Source organism: Lineus longissimus, chromosome 2 (assembly GCF_910592395.1).
Source record: "Lineus longissimus chromosome 2, tnLinLong1.2, whole genome shotgun sequence".
Taxonomy (NCBI): Eukaryota; Metazoa; Nemertea; class Pilidiophora; order Heteronemertea; family Lineidae; genus Lineus; species Lineus longissimus.
In genome coordinates, this window is record NC_088309.1 from 5,074,424 (window position 1) to 5,096,610 (window position 22,187).

General features: G+C 39.5%; 2 protein-coding genes across 3 annotated transcripts in view; one reads left to right on the forward strand and one right to left on the reverse strand.

Moving 5' to 3' along the window:
* Positions 1-22,187, reverse strand: part of LOC135503059 (ATPase MORC2-like) — a 36,800-nt gene that overhangs the window by 12,940 nt on the left and 1,673 nt on the right. The window contains exons 6-24 of one of the 2 annotated variants that reach the window (XM_064796348.1): positions 21,905-21,995; positions 21,559-21,667; positions 21,323-21,397; positions 20,841-21,061; positions 20,274-20,312; positions 18,228-18,436; positions 17,963-18,042; positions 17,647-17,732; positions 17,187-17,327; positions 16,647-16,826; positions 16,251-16,354; positions 15,759-15,958; positions 15,316-15,420; positions 14,824-15,012; positions 10,133-10,240; positions 9,844-9,972; positions 9,449-9,545; positions 9,017-9,059; positions 4,329-4,418 (exon numbers count right to left, since the gene is read on the reverse strand). In XM_064796348.1, the coding sequence (XP_064652418.1) occupies positions 4,329-4,418; positions 9,017-9,059; positions 9,449-9,545; positions 9,844-9,972; positions 10,133-10,240; positions 14,824-15,012; positions 15,316-15,420; positions 15,759-15,958; positions 16,251-16,354; positions 16,647-16,826; positions 17,187-17,327; positions 17,647-17,732; positions 17,963-18,042; positions 18,228-18,436; positions 20,274-20,312; positions 20,841-21,061; positions 21,323-21,397; positions 21,559-21,667; positions 21,905-21,995 (2,296 nt within the window). The remainder of the gene's footprint in view (positions 1-4,328; positions 4,419-9,016; positions 9,060-9,448; positions 9,546-9,843; positions 9,973-10,132; positions 10,241-14,823; positions 15,013-15,315; positions 15,421-15,758; positions 15,959-16,250; positions 16,355-16,646; positions 16,827-17,186; positions 17,328-17,646; positions 17,733-17,962; positions 18,043-18,227; positions 18,437-20,273; positions 20,313-20,840; positions 21,062-21,322; positions 21,398-21,558; positions 21,668-21,904; positions 21,996-22,187) is intronic. The other variant, XM_064796356.1, reaches the window with a different exon arrangement.
* Positions 10,866-14,380, forward strand: LOC135483783 (uncharacterized). The gene is made up of 3 exons (XM_064764815.1): positions 10,866-12,904; positions 13,429-13,483; positions 14,312-14,380. Exons 1-3 carry the CDS (start codon positions 11,694-11,696, stop codon positions 14,378-14,380), a joined length of 1,335 nt encoding a protein of 444 aa, XP_064620885.1. The 5' UTR covers positions 10,866-11,693.

Below are 22,187 nucleotides of genomic sequence, written 5' to 3' on the forward strand. Positions count from 1 at the left end.
AGACCCCATGGGATAGCCGAGGGTGGACAGACGTTGCATTGCATAGTGATTTTCCCCCCAAATGATGGGATCGCTCACGAGAATACATCCTCAAGGTGACCGTCTCCCCCAGGATGAACGATGATAGCTGATAATTTGTTTTGAATTGTCCTGGATGGCGCGTAATTGGGTGAGACGTCTACTGTTTGCCCGGGTAGCCGCAGGCAAGCAGAAGAGACCAGGGAGATGATCGATCATAAGATAGGCCTTAATGGACGGCACTATGACATTAAGTGATTCTTAAACTATTCACTGCGGGGCGCCCGAATGAATGCAAGATTTGATTGTAAATATCTACCACAGTAATTCTCACCTCTTAGATATGAATATGATTCAAATCATCATAACAATGAGATCTAATGTTAAGAGTACACAAATGGTCATCTGGGCAAATAATGACATTGTTTTAGATGCAGATTGATAGCCTCACCTTCCTGGGTTAGGGAAAGTCCTGATAAAGGAAGGGCTATTTGTTATCTCTGCGAAGTATTTCATAGAACGACCTTTTCTAAATTAACACCTACACGCACAAGTATTTTTTAATACTTGACCCATCAAGGGACAAATGGAAAAACTGAAATATTATAGAGAGCGTGTCTTGATCATGGAGTCTTCTTCCTAACCCGTGGCGAGATCATCAGGAGTCAAAGTAAACATCGACATGCCTCCACAATGATCATAGCTGAGGAGAAACTGAGGAAGAGTCTGTCACACAGCGTTCATCGCCAATCAAAAAGACAAGCTGGCGACATCACAGCCGGAGAGTGTCAGCCTCTGACAATACGTCGTGAGAGCTAATTGATCCAGAGACACTACCCCAGATACATGCTCCCCATCTTCCATTCATCCCTTCTCACTTTGATCCACCAGACGCAGGAAACGCCGACAGATATTCGCCACTTTGATTCAAGTATTACCATCGAAATCTGCAGAAATCCTCAAATTTGCTGCTAATAGGCTGTGAAAGAGCTCTGTAATGTTGACGAAAAATTGATAAAGGAACCGTCAAATAATGCCTGGCTCATTATATGTCAGCACTGCTTCCTTTTGAGTTAATGATAGCCTGTGGACAACATGGCAGAGAGATGTTCTTCTTTCCTACATGCCCTAATGAGGGGGTGTAAGAAGATGATCTCTTCTGATACAGCTATTTCCCTGCCTTGATCAGAGGAGACACCAAACGGCGTGACACCCTGTACAGAGCAGCTGCCTTAAATCGTTACTTGTGCGGCACTTTATGGGATGTTTCTTTTAAATCTACCGGGATGTTGTTCAGCAGAAACCGGCCTTCAAAATATTAGGGATATAATATGACAAAATACACAAATGAAATTTAACTGACAGTCGGATGATGAGGGAAGCTGGCATGTGGTGTGTATGGCACACTTTCAATGGACAAGCTCGAGGCTATGGTCAGCGTAATAACACTGGTCAAAACTGTCCATTCAAATAAATGATAATGTCGCTTGAATACTAGTTGTGGTCAGTTCAAATGACCACAATCAACCTGAAGTGACCAATGGTACAAGTAGGACAATTGAAAATGGGAAGATTTTGACTTTGTATCACACATGGCCTGGGGCAGTTTGCTCTCAGATCAAGATAATCACATGATCCAATTTTGATAGAAGCATATTTGAGATTGGAATCGTTATTAATCAAGGTGAATGATCTTGTATCTCAACATGGACACTCCAATCGAGCATCTGCTCCTTCAACTCATCATCAAGATACCTACTTCAGAGAAAAGTGCTTACAACAGTCAAAGGAAATTGTCAAAAAAGCAAATTCCTGAAGTGTAGTGATCTGATAGCCAACATGTTCCATAAAACTGGCTGAGATGAGCAGACAATGTGACTTCAAGATATCTGCCAACTAATATGACAAATGAAAACAATGCTTCGACATACAATAAGAAAAAAATAAAATCATAAAAAATTCCACAAAATCAGGGCATGAAAACACCAAGATTACCCACGAGAGAATTGAACCTCTTTACACAAAATTATGGGTGTAACACGAAATTAAAATTTTTCTCCTCAACGCTGAGATATGGAGGTATAATTTTCTGTGTGACGCAAGTGTGCAGAGGGGCTATTGGGAGTTGCATCTTCGCGGCCAGATGTCACTTAAGTGCTGTTTGCTTTTCCTGGTCACATTGGGGAATACAATACTGACAAGGGGGACAGAGAGAAAGTGAACCCCTAATTATCCATACTTCCCGAGTAAAAAATGATACCAGCATCTTTTATGGGGCTGCGGTATAACACTGGTGGGGTCAGGTGTAGATGTGGTCAGGTCGTATAATTCGAAATTTAGTCGGGGAAAGGCTACTTCACATTTTCCCAGCAACTAAGACAACTTTGATCTCTGGAAGATGTTGGAAAACACACATGATCCTGGCTGTGAAAAGATGATTGAGATGGTTGCAAAACCCACAAGTTGGGCAAAATTTACCCTGTTTTTAATACTTCCTTAATCTTCTAAAGCAATACCTTCAGGGGCAGTCAAACTCACCAAAAGCCGAAAGGAAGAGTATTTGAGACCGAACAGAATGCTGCCATTGTTTAGAAATTTTGCTCGAAAATAACCAACCTGTCAGGGACATGACAGCATAATGATAAGCTTGAATAAACCAGCCTCGAAACAATTCACAGTAAGTAAACGCTTTTGGAACATGAAATTTGGCAAATTGAGAAAAAACACCCGCTGCTCCTCTCCATATGGCAGGGAGCCGAGTGGAACATAGGTAAGGTAAACATTAACTGAGAAGGGGCGATTTGGCACGAGGTGACTTTATGACTTCTCTATAGCACTTTGAATGGTTTATTGTTTATGCCATCAAAGCCCTTATCATTGCCTATTCAACGGAGCTATTTACATCTCTTTAACATTATGGGAGAATAATGGCCGATGCTAGAGGCACTACTTGGGCATGTCATCGCTAATAGCAGATCTGCTACACCCCCTGAGGGGCGAAAATATGGTGTCCAAGTCTGCTCCCATGAAGCCCGCTCACAGAACAACATGAACATTTTCACCATAAAGATCAGCAAACAAATCAAGCAGGGAAGCTATCAAAACTTTCAGACTTTGGTCAGGAAGGGAAGAAGATTTTTCAGCTTTGTTTCTGTCGAGTTTTCAAATAAAAATGCATTGAAAACTCTTTCTAAAAGCACTTCTTAGTGGATTTCAGGTGCCATATGGCTACTATGGCACATTTTTGTTTGCCTGGCCATTCCCGCAAAAAACCTGCACTGCTCACGAAGGTGCTATTTACATCATGTGAAAGATGTTGCAGAATGCCTTTTCAAAAGCTTTCAATTTCACATCGTCTGCAAAGGATCAAGTCATACCTCAATCAGCACGGATTCACTCAGTCTTTGGTCCAAAACACACCGAAGATACTCATCCTCAGCCGTTGCCAAATCAAATCCCAGAAGCTAAGATTCCCTTGCTACGCAGCAGAAGAGTGCGAGTCCATAATTGACAATGTTGCCGTAAATTTAGTCGTGAGAAGCACTGAGGGGTCACAGCCTCCATTCAGGATATTAAATTCTGTTCAAAAGGACATCGGGCTTTATGATTAGAAAACCACTTCAAACTGTTCAGATATTACCCGGAGTATGCTGGGATCAGCCGGCAGTTGACTGCCGGGGAACTCACCTCCACGCAGGAATCTATTTCCTATTGTCTGTCAAAATCCAACTATCATTCGCTGCGAGAAACAAAAAACCCACGCAAGGATGAAATAGCCTGATGATAGAGATGATTAAAGGTCCTTTGGTTTAACTTGAGCAAGTGTAAATGCCAAATTACATGACTTCCATGTTGACTTTGCCCTTTAGAAGACTCGGATGAGGGACACAACAGAGTTAATGAACACTGTTTGTCATCGCATGACATGAGCGAGTGTTACTCGTGTGACATGCTATCGGAGGAAGTCGCTACATTCCTGAGAAATTACAAGAAAGAATCTCAAACCAATGTTGTTCATTGACATATCTTTGAGAGAACAGCCACAAAGAAGTTTTCGTGAAGCCTCATCTACTGCCCAGGATGCAGCTGAGTTCTGTAACTAATTGAAAACTCACGAGCCAGTCAGAAAATCATCAAATGAATTGTCTTGAAAGAATTTGGGTGAGTAGGATAGCTGGAGAGGACACCTCTCTACTTAATATGACAGCATTCGTCATTGTGAGAAGTAATTTCTCATCCACAAAGATATGCAGCTGTAGATGTGATGCGGCTTTTTATGCAAGGTCCAAAGATTTCATTGTACCACTTACCATTTGTCGTATTTATCTTTTGGATTTTTGTCGAACTTGATTTTCATCTTTCCTCCTTTTTTGTTGACCTTTGTCACTGTACCCATGTACCTGCAAAGACACCAAATTGAGAAAATACATTATTACACAAGGGATACAGCCTCAAAATGTTGCTTGGTCTTAAATCAATGGGTAAACATGACTATTTCAAGCACAACCACAACATTTCAAATAGTATCACTATCAGACACAGAAAGTTTTGATAGGATTGAGTATCAGATACTTTCATATTCTAAGCATCTTTAGGCTTATACAGAATTACTATCAGGGATGTATAATAATATGACATCGCTCCCTCATAACTAATGCATTAGTATCAAATAATCATATCCAATATCTGAATGGATTGCGAACAACATTCAAATATATTTACATAATATATCAACAGAATCATTTAATTAGTCTCACATTCCAGCACTTACTAAACACAGAATCTGACAAATTAATCCAATTAGAAGACAGGAGGACATAATCGGAAATATTACGATCCATTATGTAAACCAATGCTCCCCATGGGTGATATGAATAAAGAGTAGTAAATGCTTTTATCTGTAACTCCATGTACATTTACACTAGGCCTTTCTGTACAAAATTGAAGTAAAAGCATTTGCTAGTCTTTATTCATATCACCCCATGACTCTAATACCATGACTACCGCTGTTCTATCCATTATTATTATTCTGTAAATGCTCATTCATTGGCAACTAGCAGGGATAAAACAATAGCTGAGTCATCAAGCTTCTGCGGCTGATCTCGGCGGAGAGATAAAGTGAGCTCCTATTATCGCCCGCTACTGTTCGTCTGCCGTTTCATAAATGTTTCATCAGTTTTCACACCTGTGGAGAGCTCCATATCTCCCGATTATTCCTCCAGGAGAACCAACAACCGCTTTTGCTTCAATGATACACACCCCACTAACAACATCAGTACAAGGGCAATATCTTTTAAAAACACACCCTGATTTCATCCAGGATTCTGGGTCATTAGAATGAAACAGCACTAAATGAAATTAGTCTGCTGGAGGGCTTGGTCTTCCATACCAAGAATGCCTCTCTTGCCCTCAGGATTCTGGTAACCTATTTTTCCTGTAGGTCCTCCTTATGACCCTTGAGAAAACATCTATGAACAAAAGTTACCGGTTTGATCAAAATCCTACATATACTCATCTCGATATGGTTATTAATTTTGTTTCTGAACTGAGACCCCAAACAAACCTTCAGTCTTGTCATATCACTGAAGAGTCACATCTGATCAGATCATACTGAATGATCAAGTGATAAGAGCAAATCGCAGCCACAGGGGGGCAGGCACGTATACTAGAATGTCTTTAACGAGGCTGAATCTGTGAACATAGCAATATTAGTAGATAATGAATAATGACATCATTACTGCCTCATTTCTAACCCCATTTCCAGCTGATAGGTGGTGACATGGTGGTATCTGAGAACCATGACAAATGATCCAAACGATCATTTATTTGCACAACGGTAAAGATTTTGCGCACATTCTCAGTCATAAAATACAAATAAAACAGGAAGACTGTTCATATGCGTCTCCAAGACGATTACTCTCTCAACATAAGACGTGACACTAACACGCCGCAAGGCTACCCACTTTTTAAGGTTGGTTTTTTTGTAAATTTATGTGTCGCAAAATACGCAAAAAGCGTTCATATCCTCTCCCTATACTCTTATGGGCAAGATGCTGTGATTTTAAAGACTCACAAAATCTTCTTTTTATAATTTTTGATATTTTAGTGCGACAAATCAAAGTCATTTGTGTTTTTGTTCCAAAGAACTCGGACCGCCTTATAGAGGTATTAAGGGCAGTTTGGACAAGCAGTTCATCGCAAAAACAACCACGTTTTTTCAATGAAAACATGACCAGCACTTTCCATTTGATACCATTTATCTGATGATTGATGATTTTTGGGGGAAGAGCCCCATTCTTTTAGGGTTAAATGTGCAGACATCCCAGACCCACACAAGACAACAAGAAACAGCTATCGCATGCTGAATGACTATTACCCTTGCCATCATTAAGGCGCAGAAATGAACACTTATTCCCTTGTTACAACACTGTAGTCATTTGAAGAATTCATCAGTATTTCGCGTGATATTTGCACTTAGAGTGAACAGTTGAAACAAACTGCTCGAGTAAGTCAGTGCCAAAATTATCTGAGAAATAAAACGTGAAAGTTATATTCCAGATTTTATGTGTTAACAAAATTAACCCTTTCATTCTTTATGTGAGGGACAACTGAGGTCAAGTCAATCAGAGAAGAGCAGAAAACCGATTCAAAAACTTGTTTTCATCAAATGAAGGGCAATCACTCATGTGCTCACATCATGCTGAGTTTTACTTCCCCAAAACCACTGGACACATCCTTTTCATTTTGCAGTATAAAATGAGATCACAAATCCGTAACAATTTAGACAATACGCTCTGTGCGGTGACGCAATAATTACACAACAATACTGGCCAGGATGGTATGAACAGGAAATATGTAATTTCGCCCCATCTTTCCTTTGTACCATAGACCTGTGAACAAAAGCGCAGGTAAAGAGGTCCAACATGACAAAGGCATCATTACTGGAGCAGATGGAGACAGTGGTTGGGTCAGTCTTAACGTCTATGGCGTTGTAATAATGCAAATTAGCCGCCATCTTCTTCACCTACTAACGACACCCTGGCATGCTAGGTCGACAATCCAGTAAACTACAACCAATTACGTGTGAATTTGGCACATTCTGAAACACCCAAACAGCAGAGTCTTCGCAAAAGTTGTCAGGATTTGTGTAAGCCAATCAAGGCTTTTATTTTCTAAACAAACATATTCAAAAAGTGTGTTGTCTCGATTGTTAGGGTAGTAATTTGGTCATTAGGATAAACAAGGGAGTACTGATTGACTAAAGCTGTTTCTTTACAGGAATGAAATGGCCAGGGCCATTGTGCTCACCTCACGTGGAGGAAAGATGGATAAAGAGCATGGTATTGTGTCATGTAGTGTTAGGTTTGATGTAGGTCCAAGCAATTACAATTTCCCCAAAATGGCCAATTTACAGTACATTCGACCTCTGTGACCTTGAAAAGTAGGTCAAATCAAAGAAGACCCGGGTGACACATTGAATGGTTGTTAGAATTAGATGTACCTATGATATAAAATTGGTGCCAATCGGGCAAGTCATTACTAGGAATAATGGCATTTTGAAGAATTTAGGATTTGGCCCCTCCCTGGAGGCCAAACGGCAAATCAGATCGCACCAAACTTCAGTACCTGAGATCATCTGACCAAGGGGTACATGTGTACTTAATTGGTGATCAATAGTCATTGCATTTAAGAAACGTGCCATAGTTACAGCCTGACGGCGAATTTACGCCATTTGACCTCTGTGACCTTGACAAGAAGGTCAAATTAAAAACCTGTGTGACATATACTGTATGGTGGTTAGATGTACCCATGATATCGAATTGGTGGCAATCGGGCAAGAAGTTAAGGAATAATCACATTTTTAAGGTTTTTGGATTTTGCCCCCTGGTGGTCAAGTGGTGAATCATATTGGACCAAACTTTGGTCCCTGAGATCACCTGACTAAGGGGTGAATGTGTACCAAATTTGGTATCAATAGTCATTGCAGTTTAGAAACGTGCCATCGTTACATCCTAACGGCCAATTTACACCATTTGACCTCGTGACCTTGAAAAGGAGGTCAAATCAAAAACCCGGAGGATATATGATGCACCTTTGCTAGAAGTACCTACCATATTTTTTTCAAAATTTCCCGACTACTATTAAGGGAGATATTGCATATTTTCACTTTTAACGTTTGGCCCCCTGGTGGCCAAACTATGAAACGAATTGGACCGAAACTTGGTCTCCAAGGTGTCATTACATAAGGGTACATGTGTACCAAGTTTCAACTCAATAGCTCTAACAGTTACGAAACGTGCCCTGCTAACGGACGACGGACGACGACGACGACGACGACGACGACGACGACGGACGACGGACGCCACGGTATGGGATAAGCTCACCTCTGCTAAGAGGTGAGCTAATAATGGATAGATAATGAGCAAGACTTGGGGATGAATACCAGGAATTTAAGGCAATGCAACAAGCAGTTCGATTAATTCTTTTCACTCTTCAGGGATAAACTGTTTTCAAATTCTAACTGTTTAGTTTAATTTCAGACAAAATTTTATGTTTTATGTTTTGATATTTTTTGTGTCATACAAATCCATCAATATGTACATGCAACCATTTCATGTTTATATTAACCATTTCATCGACATTAATTTTTATGTTAAAATGTAATGAAATGAAGTCTAAAAATATGATCATCATAATAAACTAAAGGCTAACCATTGAATAGACAAAGGGGAGGAGTTGGGCTGAAAATCAAAGTACTCATCCAGGCATAGTACAGTACAGTAGGTCCCCCTGTCAACAGCTGAATGAACTAAGCCAGGCTCCATACTCAAACATCTATGTATGTAAAAACTTTAAAAACATTATGTTACCAATGCGAGATAGATACAATAATATCTGATAATAATCCCAGTGCGTTTCCTAATACCTACTAAGGTCTGCTTTGAACTTTGAGCTGAGTAATCAGTTCGAGAAAGTCAACGTCAAGACAACTACTTACCATTTGTCCTGGACTCTGGCTTCCACCCGTGCACCAGTCTCTCCTACAAAATGAAATATTCATAAGTTTCAACAAGGAGAAATCCAAAGCCATGTGCATATCTTATAGTCAACCAGGGAATTAATGTCAATCAGTTCAAGACATATGAGCGAACTTCAAACTGAAAGCTCATTTGTTGAGAGCCAGAGTTTTACGTTACACAGACCCAGCTTATGAAGGATGAACATGTCGTTTTGAAAGAGTGGGCTGCCGGGGCACCATTCATGTCTCTTTTTACACTCCTGTCAGGTCAAAATCTAGTCTGCATCAATGAAAGAACGCAGTCATGACAGGTACACCATACATATGACAACGTGACGTCTGTGTAAAGCCAACCTCAAAAGGTAAAGGTGCTGCCCTCAAGTGGAGAAGTGATGTATCAGTTTGGCATACCTTCGTTGTCGGAGAATGATTCGTCTTGTTCGACATCCATTGTCGCTCCCTCTGCTTCTTCGTCTTCATCATCATCATCATCACTCTCATCCACTGGCTGGAAAAGACATCGGTACAATTGAATATAAAATGGGAAGAACTGGATGGGTGTGGTCTAGGATATTAAACGAATGCTTCAAAGAGTAATGAACATAATGTTAAGTCAGAACAATTTGCTGGTTTACAGTATGGATTGAACCAACAGCCTATCAGGTACTCCAGCTCCTTGGCCGAATTTGAACTAACCAGGCCAATACCGCATTGAACTACATGTATGCATGATTGGTACCCCCACTGAAACGGTTGGAAACAAATGTTTACAAAGCAGAAAGACCTGGTGTGAAAAAAAATCTTACAGCTTTTTCTTTCTGTGCTCTCTTTTTACTTGGAGGTCCGTCGGAATCGGAACTGCGCGAGGAAGTTGCAGAACCTTTTCTTTTTGACCGAGGTGGCGGTGGTAACGATGCTGGTTTTCTGGCTGGTGGCTGAAACAAATAGATTCAGTAAGGGTCACACACATGAAAACACCAAAACCTTATTGACAGTGAGAGGGTGCCAAACTCTAAAACAGATTTCTGTACTGACAGGACTGAGCTGTATACAGGGCAAGTTGCAAATCAAACCGAGACATTTTCCGCAACTTACTTTTGGTTGCACTTTAATTTCCTTCTTTTTCTCAACCACCTCATTTGAACGTCTGTTTCTTGATGACAAACTAGGGGATGGGGCAGCTGGCGACTTCTTGACTGGTGCCTGAAACAACAACCAAGACCTCATTGTTAAAATCATCAACCAAGTTTAAGGACAACTGTTCTGCTGGCAGGACCCAGAGACAGTATCAAACACTCATCAAGAAAAATGTTCAAGATACAGATGCTTTCGTATCTTTGCATCAATAATTCTAATGACAAACAAAGATTTATGATGACAAAAATCAAAGTATGACCCTTTACATATAAAAGTTACTTCACAGATTGAGTGTTTTATCAACAATGAGAATGGCACTTGATGGATGTTTCACTAGAACTATCAAATCAGGCAGATGAATGACATTGTTACCTGGGCGACCTAGCATATCAATATTTGGTCATGTCACCTCAATCGCAGTTGCAATGACCAGAGTTTTAATTGGAAACTGGTTTGGGATGCAGCAGAGGGATCATTTACATCAGAATCAGCAATGAGGAGAGAACTGCTCCCGGATAACGGTGGTCACAGACACACAGTCATAGTTTTTAGGTCTTCACAGTAGGATATACCAAATCACAATGATTACAGTCACTTTATCAATCAAAGATCAACCTTTGCGTGGCATCAAAGATCTTGCATGAATCAAAGAAGAAGAAAAAACAAATGTGGATTACAAATTAGTGACCAGTTCTATAAAAACGAAGTGTTCTCTTCTTCCATGGAATTGACTAAGAAAACCGATGGCTTGCAATTCTCAACTTGTCTTTGAGACAGGAGAGGAAAAACTTTTGTCTTTACATGAAGGAATCTCTATGAATTTGTCAAAGAGCCAACAAGTGTATCATCCGACCATTTTTTTCGATGGGAAATATATATCAGTCGCCTTCTAAATCCAATCAGTGTCGTGTTTTGATGAAATTTGCTCTCAAAATGTGGACTATTTGATAATCATAAATGAGAATCAACATCAACCACTTTCATCAAATGTCCAGGGAGTATTGGTTGCTCAAATGGTAAATATATTCTAACCCTGAGCGGCAGTGATAACACATTCAATAACTTTAGGCTGTGATATAAAACTATGATATTGTTCTCTGTACGTCAGGGTGGAGACATGATTTTTTATTCTGTTAGAATTGTTTTTTCTAAAAACGGATTCAAGTGAAGGAAAAACTGGTTGGAATTATCGCTTACATTAGTACTACTGCTAGTACCAATGGATAGAATACTACAAAGTGCAAATGGAGCTGATAGTGACACCCAAAGGCAAATCGTGTGCTGAAGTGAAGCTTTATATTGGATTCGTTTCAACCTCAGACATTTCGAAAGCCCCGGGCGGAACTTTGTGTCCTTTTTCATCCTTGTGCAGGAAATAGCAGTCCAACCTTAATTTCTGTGGGACTGAACAGTTGACTTTCAAGTTGCACTTTCAGTCATGCTATTAACATTGATAATAAGAAGTTAATTCTTCATGCATTTAGAGTGAGACCTTTAACATTATTTCCAATTGGACAACATGGAGGACATTCTTGACAGGTTGCAGAAAGCGAGGCTCCGCCCATCCACATCAAACATAAACATCAACCAAAGCCCTTCAAAAGTCATGTACCCCTTGTTTACTGATCTAAATGATGAATCTGCTGCAACAGAGATTGGAATCGGAGGACACTTTCTTGTTCAGGACTATTATCTTGCCATAATGGACGATGACCTTGATAAGGTCATTATGATATTCACTGCAGCAGAGAACAGACAGCAGGAGTTGCTACTAAATGGAGATTTTCAATTCAATGTCGACAAAACTGACAGTGACACAACCAAGAAGAAAAGGAAACCCAAGAATGAGAATGCAATCATAAGACACGTGCAGAAACAATTAAAAGAAACAGTTAAACCTCTAACACTTGCCGCAGCGTACGGCGCTGTCCAAGTTTTTATCTTTCTGCTCGAGTCCGGAGCAGATGTACTAAGAGCGAACGAACATTGTGGTGACATTGGGGGCATTGTGGACCTTCTCATTGCAACTTGCCATACCTGCCCTAGTCTGGAGGACAAACTTTTGAAAATTTATGACTACATCATACAGAAAGTGACAAATCCTGATGATAGACGTAGGCTCTTATTGAGTACAGGTGATGGGCTCTGTCCACTGGAGGGAGCCATCAAGTTACGTTGTTACGGTCTGTTCAAGGCTATCCTCTACACTGAAGGCGTGTTCCTACAGACACAGTCACACAAAGGGAAAATAGTGACGTGTGAATTTGATCTGACAGTCTACGCATCAGACAAGAGGTGCAGCGAAAGTCCTCTAAATTTCATCGATTACATACGTTACAGTGAAATTGACAGTTTCGTCAAGGCCGGAATTCTTGAAATACCTGTCATTCAAGAATGGATCAACAGAAAAGTTCGGAAGTTTTCCCCATGGATAGGATTCTGGTTATTTTGGCGCATGATTTATCCATTCTCATTTTTCTTAAGTGACTGGATAGCTTCTAGTCAGGTGAAGGACGTGGCTTGCCCAAAGAATGCATCATATGCCCAAGAGAACGATCCAGGCCATGATTACCTGTACAAAACAATCATTAAGCTGTCTGAAGAAAATGCCGACACTGCAAGAAAGATATTCTTTGCCATTGCAAACGTTTCTATGGCTGTTCCAACTCTCTTCTTCGACATCACAGAGATAATACTGCACTTGAAATCAAAGATGAACTATGTCAACCGGTACAAAGGGGCACCAGATCACACTCACTACATTGTAGACACAAGGGTGTTCAGAGTTCTACAGTTTTGCCTTGCATGTGTTGGCGTGTGTCTGGCACTAATTCAAATAAAGATACTCAAGGAGGATAGTTATTTCATCTTGGTAGTTTGCATGACAACACAGCGTATTCTCATACTCTTCTCTTTACTCTACTTTGTCCAGTTGTGCCCAATCGTTGGTTTCTTTATCATAGGGTTCCAACAAATGATCATTGCTTTAGTACAATGCGTGATCCTATATTTTGGTATCCTACTTGTTTTTTGGTCCCTATTTGAATCCATTGGGATGTTCCTCTGTAAGACTGGCGGTCCATTCACCAGCTGTAGCCGCTGGAACGACTTTTACTCCAGTTTCTTACTCATGTTGAATATGGTCGACGTCAACCAGCAGCAATGCCACGAAAGGGGGTTAATTCTGATGGAGGTTTGTCATATGTGTTACGTGTTCATCGTTGCATTACTCATCATAAACTACCTTATTGCAGTGATGAGTTCAGTATACGGCGACCTTTCTCAACACAAACACCAGGTATGCAGGCTGTACTTGCTTGCCCTTGCAAATTTGGTCGATGCACGACTTCACTGGCTTGGAACGTGTACACGTTTCAAAGTGAAAGGATTCCATCTAAAGAGCAAGTGCCTTGTGATCACTACAAAAGAGGTAGATGGTGCCATCTACAAAAACCACAGGAATGGCTTGCAGCACGTTGGCATGAAGTTAACCACTGACTACCAATACAATACAGTATCAGTATAACTGAAAGACTCATTATGGACTGTATGCCAAAATATTGATAAATTGATGGGGAAGATGACTTGAAAGAGACCTGAGTTGATGAAAAAACAAACAAACTTGAAAGTCAAAGAGGACTGCAAAAGTGACATGTATGTACTTTATAGGTCCCAGTCTGCCTTTGGTGGTACATGTGGCTTCCTTTAAAAGTAGATTACAGGCAAGAGCTTTGGCTGAAACTGGTAGTTTTCAGGTGACTATTATAAACCAGTATGTGCAATTTTACCTAGTGCATTGGACCTGATGATTAATTTTTTTCTCTTACAATAGTGATAAATTAATGTGACATTGTAGACACAATCAATGTGAAATTGTATAATGGCTTATCAGACTCATGTCTATCGTCACCCTTTATTTACCCATTGTACATGTTCGTAATTAATTTGTTCATTGTTGTAAGGCTTATCTGTTCAAATAGTTTGATGTGAAATTAAGAAAGAAATCCTGTAATACAGCTCAGCTAAGTCCTGGCTTCACAGAGATTACATTTATGAATGAATGTTTCACTTTCAAGATTTTGCTGATAAGCTTTTGGCTACTTACAACTCATTTGTTACCATGACTTTTAACAATAGAATTGCTCCGCTGCCGCAAAACCAGTTGCACCAGTTGTAGGGTCAAGAGTGCGAGAGCCCCCCAACTGAGAGACCAAAAACATCATGCTGGTTGATGACTGTTCTTCAGTTGCTGGTAACAAATTTTGATGTTATTGGTTTGTCATGGGCCTGGGGAAGAATTTTCAATACAATCAGTTACCGATCATACCTCAGAGAAATAGAAATGCCCAATACAAATTTGATCTGTACAAATATAACTGATGAAACCACATCATATTGTCAATAGGGAACCTGCCAGCCAGCTATAAAGTTCAATAGAAACAAGGCGTTTTTGCATTAGGTCGATGTATCATTACATGTACATATAGGTTTAGGTTGCTGGCCTCATGATGTAGTCACCTCGCACTGGGACCATCATGCCCTTCAGTTGAAAGGTCTGTCCGTACGTTTTTAATGTAATGTTGTAACTGTTGGTGTATTCTTTATTGTTCTTGATGAGCTGGGAAAAAAATATCACAGAAAGCACTTACTGAATTGCGTGAGTTTGTTGACCGAGACGATGAATATGACGATTTGGCAGGGGGTGGACTACGGATATATTCTTGACTGGAAGTGGCGGCTGACTTCTTCACTTCTGGTTTCTTTTTTGAAAGTGTGACTGCTGGAGCCGCTCGACTTGGCATTGAATTTGTCCTCGAACTCGTCACTGACGAAGCTGCCTAGAATCACAAGACGAAAATACATGCAGAATGGAGGCCGGGGCAGTAAGCACGATACTGCAAGACTTCCCCACAATAAAGATGTTTATTTTCTTTTTAGTTGAAATCCACTTTTGTAACAGTGGACCAGAGAGAGATTGATAGAGCTTGTGGCGAAAAAATCTTTGGTCAAGATCACCAAAGTTTATAGTAAAAGCTAGCACGCTTGCAACAGATCAACCTAAAAGCCTTCTTTATCCTTCTTGGATTGTAGGAGAATTATTGAAATAACTCAGAGCCCTGATTACTTGTCATCATACTTACCCTCGAGACAGGTTTTTCTGGTTCTGGTTTCCTGAGTTCTCGTGATGATCCAACTGATCGCGTTTTCTGTAGTTTATCTAACTGTTCCTGCTTTCTTCTGATCTCCTGAATAAAGATGAAACTCATTAGTTTACAATGAGATCCATGACCCACCCTAGAATGAAGAAAATTATGGACCAAATCGATATTTCTTTCCATCTGAACTATGAGAGATCCCACAAATAACTCCAGAGGGTATATTTTTTATCACATTCAAACAAACATTTCAGCCAATCTGACTCAAGTCTAGCTTAAGTTCAAATTGTGAGAATGTGAATTGTGTGGATAAAACAGAACTTATATAAGGTTTTGAAGGCAAGCCCATCCAATGTGTGAACTATGTGTTCCAAAAGATGTCCTTCACAGGTCTGTCTCTGTATGACTGTAACCAACAATGAACCTACGTCTTCTATTTCCTTTTCTTTCTGTTCCTTAGTCTTGGTGTCTTTCTTGATGACGCCCTCAGGCATGTTCATGGTCTGCTCAGCCGTATTACACCGGTTATGGGCTGGGTCAGCATTCATTGAACACACCCAATCATCGTCAAAACTCTTCCCTACATTGCTAGCCGAAAACGGTAATATCCGCCATTTGAGACAAGTGTCTGTAACATAAGAAGCATACATGATTGCACGGTGGGTAACACAGGCATGGTCAACTATGCAATAAGGTCCAGAACTAAACCAAGAGAAAAGGCACACAGGTAATCCTGATGTTTCAATGAAGTATCATATTGTTGGTTCTTCACTAACGGGACTGCAACTGAATACTGTGATTCATGATACCTACAGTATTAGATCCTTATCCAAGGAAACTCTGGAAAGTTACACTGTCACTGAAAATTCTGTTAAGTTCTAAGGATCTTGTGAGAGTCCATTTCTAAAATATATACTCACCACACTGTAAAGTTGTGCTGACTTGCATGGCCCTTTTTTTCACAAACTTCAAATCTGTAGATGGTGGGTCCTTCCAATTTGAACTTATATAACCATAACTTTCCCTGAAAAAGACACAAAGAACTCTTTGAACCACAACTTTATGTAGGTAATACAACTTTACTTGGATGAGTAAGTACCCAGACCTCACAGGAGACCGAACTGAGATTCACAACGGGTCAAGTATGACAGACGGGGCCTCACAAGATTAATGTTCAGAACTGTGATGGGTTATTAACTTCATTGCTCAGTGACAATCAATGATATGTGAATTGCACAAATGGCCATAAAAGGTACATATTTGTCAAAATCACCTTTTTATCCTTGGAAAACAAGTTTAAAATGCGTATAACATACCAGAAATTCGTAATTCCTTGTGAGACTATTCCTACATCCTTCCAGTACTGTACCATGTGTTCCCCTAGAGCTTTCAGTAAATGTCTATATTCCTTGGCATCAGCAAAGTCCTGCTTGTTGTGAGTTGGTTCTAGCACTAAATATGGGACATCTACGATGCCTACAACACCACTACAGTTTCTGGAAGCAAAGGTTTTGACTTGAAAATCTGCACCACCAAAATACTGGTGAATTTAATTGTGAAATAGACATTCTACGCCTGGTGGGTACAAAGTACATCACATTGAGCATCATCAGCTTTCGTAATTTTCTAGGCGTTTTTGGTTAAGATTTCTCTTGCCTGCCACTACAGGTGGGCATCAATTATTTTTGGAATGAGCACCTCCATCTTCAGCTTCAGTACGAGAAGAGGGTTCTTGTCAGGTTGTGTCTGGATAGGGCCCTTTGCATAGACATCAGACAAGAATCTTGTATTTACACTAATTCTAAGGTCAAGGCAACTGACCAAGACGAATAAGAAGACAAAGCTTCATTACTTACACCCCACCATCATTCTGTGGTCCTACTTTCTGGTACATCCTAATGAGTCGACTACAGTTATACACAAACACACCATCCTGACAGCGGTTTTCTAAACTGATCCCGAAAATAAAACTCAGGGTCTTCGGATCCTTTAGAGCTCTGTAAGAGAAGAAAGAAAACATGAATTTTAGAATGAACAATTTTAGGTCAAGACAAGACCTCTGTTTTAAAGCAGCCAATCTGTGCAACCATCAGGCAACTCACAGAAAAATGAAAAATCAAATCAGTCACGCCATCCACCAAATCATGGCTGAAGCCCATATCAGCAGAGTTTGAGAGGGTATGCAAATACTACCACTACCAGGTATTAACCAAACAAGTCAATTCATTGATATCACTTCAGAAGGTGTGTTACTGCGCCAGGAATTATTCAACAACATGAGATCTTGAGTTTCTAAATCTGGAGGGAGGTACTTACTTGCTTTTCCGATCAGATATTTGTTTCTTTAACTGGGCTTCCTTTTTTAGATCATTTGCTGCCGTTTGAAGTTTCCGTAGTTCTGCCTGGAATTGAAATGGTATTGACTAGCTATGTTTAGAGCACCAATGTTAACAGAATATCAATAGGAAAATCTACTGTTTTGTAATTGCGTAGTTAGTACCTTATTCACAAGCATTATCTTAATTTTCTGCTATCTTCCATTGGGATGAGATCTACAGACGATGACAAATCACCAAGACAATAGTAAAATGTAGGCGTCAAATTCTTCAAATTTTTTTGTGAGAATACTCACCCTTTGATCTTTTGTGAGATTGGCGTGTTTATTCTGGTAACCCTTGGCCTTTGAATCTGCTTCTTTCGCCCTCATCTCAGCTGAAATGAAGACAATGATGAGTCAGATGTTCCAAAAGCTGGTGGTCTTGTGAGAACAAGTGGATTCCAGCAAGGCTGATTTCAGAGCAACTGGAACTAGCAGCAAATCTCAGGAATATTCAACGGATATGTATAGAATGGCTAAGGTTATCCTTAATCTTTTTGCAATGGTCTGGAAATCGTACCTATCTTTGCGTCATCTATAGATTTCTTAACCTCCAACTCCGATCTCGCTCGGAATCGATTTGAAGAGTATTTGTACATTTTTGGTCGATACAGACAACTAGCTAATCTCTTTGTCCGAACTTTCCTTCCTTGGATGTATATTTTCATTCGAGGGTCAGCGTAAAGTATTGATGTGTACGCCCGAAATGAGCGCCGCTCTGGAAGTAACCTAAAGAGAAAGAAGAATACCAAGATTAGGCTATAGGGGAGAGAACAGCTTATAAGGCAAGAAGGATAGTGTGATGTGTCATCGAAGATTTGGAAGACACAATGCTTTCAACACCAACAAAACAAAACTTGGGTTTTTTTATTGATAAAGATTTTAAAATTAACTACCTACGCAACATGATTGCACAGGCATTACATGTCCTTTTACATAGACTTGTGTGCTCCAGGCTTGTAAGTGTTCAAATAACTGATCCACTGCAGTGAAAGTGTCTACAACGTCTTTAAATACTAGTGATATACAACTCATCTACAGCTAGCCATCATACATGAATCTGATACACCAGGGTGAAAACACCAACACTAACAATGAAAGTAAAGCAACATCCATTCAAAAGAACAATACAGAGGTAACCATAATACCATAAATACTATTTACATAAGTTCACTAAGCTGCTGGCTACATGTACATTAGTGTCATTAAATATTTCTGAGGTGTTAACTGCTAATAGGTAACTTTATGACGCCCAGTATTAAGTAAGCTCAAAAGATTTAAGGTAAAACTTTGATAGAGAAGTCACAGTTTAAAGCGCATGCCACTGCTTGGTCCAGTGAAAGTTTGAATAGCATAGTTAAAGGAATGCCAATTATTATTCTAATATGCAATGCACATTAGTAGAAAATAGTAATCATGATTATAGTTTTTGGAAAGATGAAATACTATTTAGCAAATAAAAAGTCAATGTCATAATAAGTAGAATCATGCTAGTTGAAATAGGTTTCTGTTCAAGATAACAAGGAAATAAGTAAAGACATTTTCTTCTTCTTCTGCGTTCTCCAAAAATAAAAAAATAACGAGAAAATCTTATTTAAAAACAAAATTTAACAAGGTACTTGTATAGATTAATGAAAATTTACCCCAATAGCCCAAGTATGTTTTTCACCCAGAAACTATGACATCGAAAACTTATCTTTGAGGATAAATCACAACACCAAAGAAAAAAGGACAAAACTGTGAGAAAATGTAAATCTTTGACCATTTCCATATGTGAGAAACTGCTACCAAACATACATGTACAAACTACAGTGTGTTCTAGATTACCATAGAAAGTACCAAAACAATGCAGAATATTACAAAATGCACTATAGAAGAGAAAAAACAGGGCTTGAAATTCAGTACAAAGACAGTGGATCAGGTATTTGAACAACAAATGGATGATATTCATTTGAAAAGTACACCAAAATACTATGACATTTTTTGGTACTACGTACACACAAATTACCCAAGTGTACCAGTGCAATGAACTCATGCAAGTCAAGTCATAAGCCAAAACAAACAGTTGTTTGCCACATGCAATTCAAATGGCATATGTATTAGTGGAACATTATCATCACGCAGTGCCAGTCACGCATCGCGGACGACAAGGGCTAATTGTGAGGTCAGGAGGAAAATAGCGAACTCCTTTAAACCATGCATAATGCACAAACACCCGCTCTTGGACAACAAAAATGACATGGCATTTCATGAAGTCAAATTTAACTTCGAAGTCATTTGTTTATTTTTGATAAATCTGTGTTATACAGTCTTGCAATTTGCCAAAAAGATAGGTTTCAAGACAAAAGGTAAATTTTAAAAATACCAGAAAATGTCTATCCAAAGGTATAGATCTGTACGTAAGATACAAAAATCAGTAATATCATCATTTTGCACAAGTTTAAAAGAAAAACAGACATCATTTTAGAGTCCAATAGCAAAGTGACCCACTGCATTGTCCAGGGAAAACCTCTCCAGGTCTCTCCTCTAGTCTAATTTCTCGCCCTGTGATACAGTAGACTCTTACCAGCGGTTGTACCATTCTGAGTATGTGTTTGTGTTGGCTCTGCATGCAGAGAAGTACATACATTTATTATTGAAAGTTTCATCTACCTGGACATACACTCAGCGTATGTACTCACCTACATGTACAAAGTATGACAACACACGTGACCTCAAGCAATAAATGGACTTTTTTTCTCAACTCATAATTTTTTTCATATTTTTTATAAATGTTTGAGACCAAAAGAGGCAGATGTACTCGTATTCAGTCCAACTCATCATAAACTGCAGATAACCAGATTTGTTGTCCCAAACACCAAGCGGCTAGGTAAACATACTGTTGAAACATACTGTGCCAGCTAGGAATGAAATGTATGAAATTTGGCTTTCTGCTTTTTCAAGCAATCCTTGCTTCAAAGCACTTGGAAGGGATTCCAACATATCATCCCTCAGTGAGAGTGCAGTGCTCTGAACTGCTCAAATACATTTTAAATCAGCAACAAGCTTTCTTTGTGGAACAGACAAATGGCACAGTCTGTTTCTAATTCATTCAGCAAGAAACCAATCACAATACTTCTGCAGTAATACCCACCCTTCATCGGAATCAAATTCCTCTATCGTAGGATTTGATAACAAAATGTCTTCTCGGTCTGTATTAATGTCCAACTCTGGTTCTCCATTGTCTAATAGTTTCAGGTTATACACCATGATTAACGTTCCTGATTTGCCTGGGATTTTGTTGAACTGGTCGAAGAATTCGGACTCTGTTCGGAACGGTGAATATTTTAGGATCAAGCCCATCTCCACAGCTTGCTGAAATTAAAGAGTTAACATTTCATTAGAACTCAAGTCAGTGGGCTTTTGTCAAGACACCAAGCGCAGAAACCCAACACGATGTTCAAATCAGTACCTAATACTATCTTGGCATTTCAAAGTGTGTCATACATGTACATGACATAGCTACTGGATTTAACTTTACGTAAATTGTACAGTGCAGTGTCTTTTCTCAAAAAAGTTAACTGGTGTACGAATACCAATTGGACCGGTTTTCCTGATATCTCCATATCCACTCACCCGTTCTCTGTCTGTCACTCCAGTGACGATTGGTTTCTTTGTATCCTTCTCGAAGGAGGGAATTGGCACAATAACCTGGAAAAAGAATTGACTTAACATTAAGAAAACTGCTGAAGATGATGCCAAGAATGAAGATTTATACACCACACAAATATAAGATCAAATTTAACAGCACTCTTCTTATCCGACATTGTGCCAAAGTGACATTATCTTTGTTGCCTGCTGTAAACAATTACCTCTTCAATATTTTCTTCTTCATGAAACGTCCTTGACAAGAACAGGCAAGTCATTGTCTGCCCTTTCTTTGTGAACAACATGATGTCATTACCAATACGCATGGACCCACTGCAACCAAAAAGACACTAAATAAGTAAAAGCAACCCACAGCTTGAAAAAATCAAAAACAAAAAACAAATCTTTTTCACTTATGTGGCATTAAGTCTTAACACTGGGATTTTAAAGAAGCAGACTGTCATCCATTTAGCAATGGCATAAGTCCTTGTGTTTTTTCCATGTTTCATTAAACGAATCTATGGGACAGACAGTACCTGGCGTTAGCTCAACGATATTGCAGATACTTACGATTTAAGACCATTGCCGTACATGCCAATTAAGTGGGAGTCCATGGACCTTTTTGATGACTTTCCAAATGTGATGATGTCCGATGTTTCATCTGAAATACATGTAGTTCAATAATGAAATCCTGCGTTGAGAGCCAAATGAGGATTTATCAGATCTTATCAATCAAATCAAAGTTTTGGGGATATGAAAAATAAATTTACAAGAAGAAAGCGTCTGGGAGTGACCTATGCCATCAGAGACTGACAGCTCATAACACAAGCTTAGGAAGGTAACAACTGCATCA

Excerpts from the sequence above, each read along its gene's own strand:
- LOC135483783 (XM_064764815.1), top strand. The coding sequence starts at position 11,694 with ATGGAGGACATTCTTGACAGGTTGCAGAAAGCGAGGCTCCGCCCATCC. Across the intron at positions 12,905-13,428 it reads AAGATGAACTATGTCAACCG|TGATGAGTTCAGTATACGGC; the intron begins GTACAAAGGGGC and ends ACCTTATTGCAG. Across the intron at positions 13,484-14,311 it reads AAACACCAGGTATGCAGGCT|AATTGCTCCGCTGCCGCAAA; the intron begins GTACTTGCTTGC and ends TTTTAACAATAG.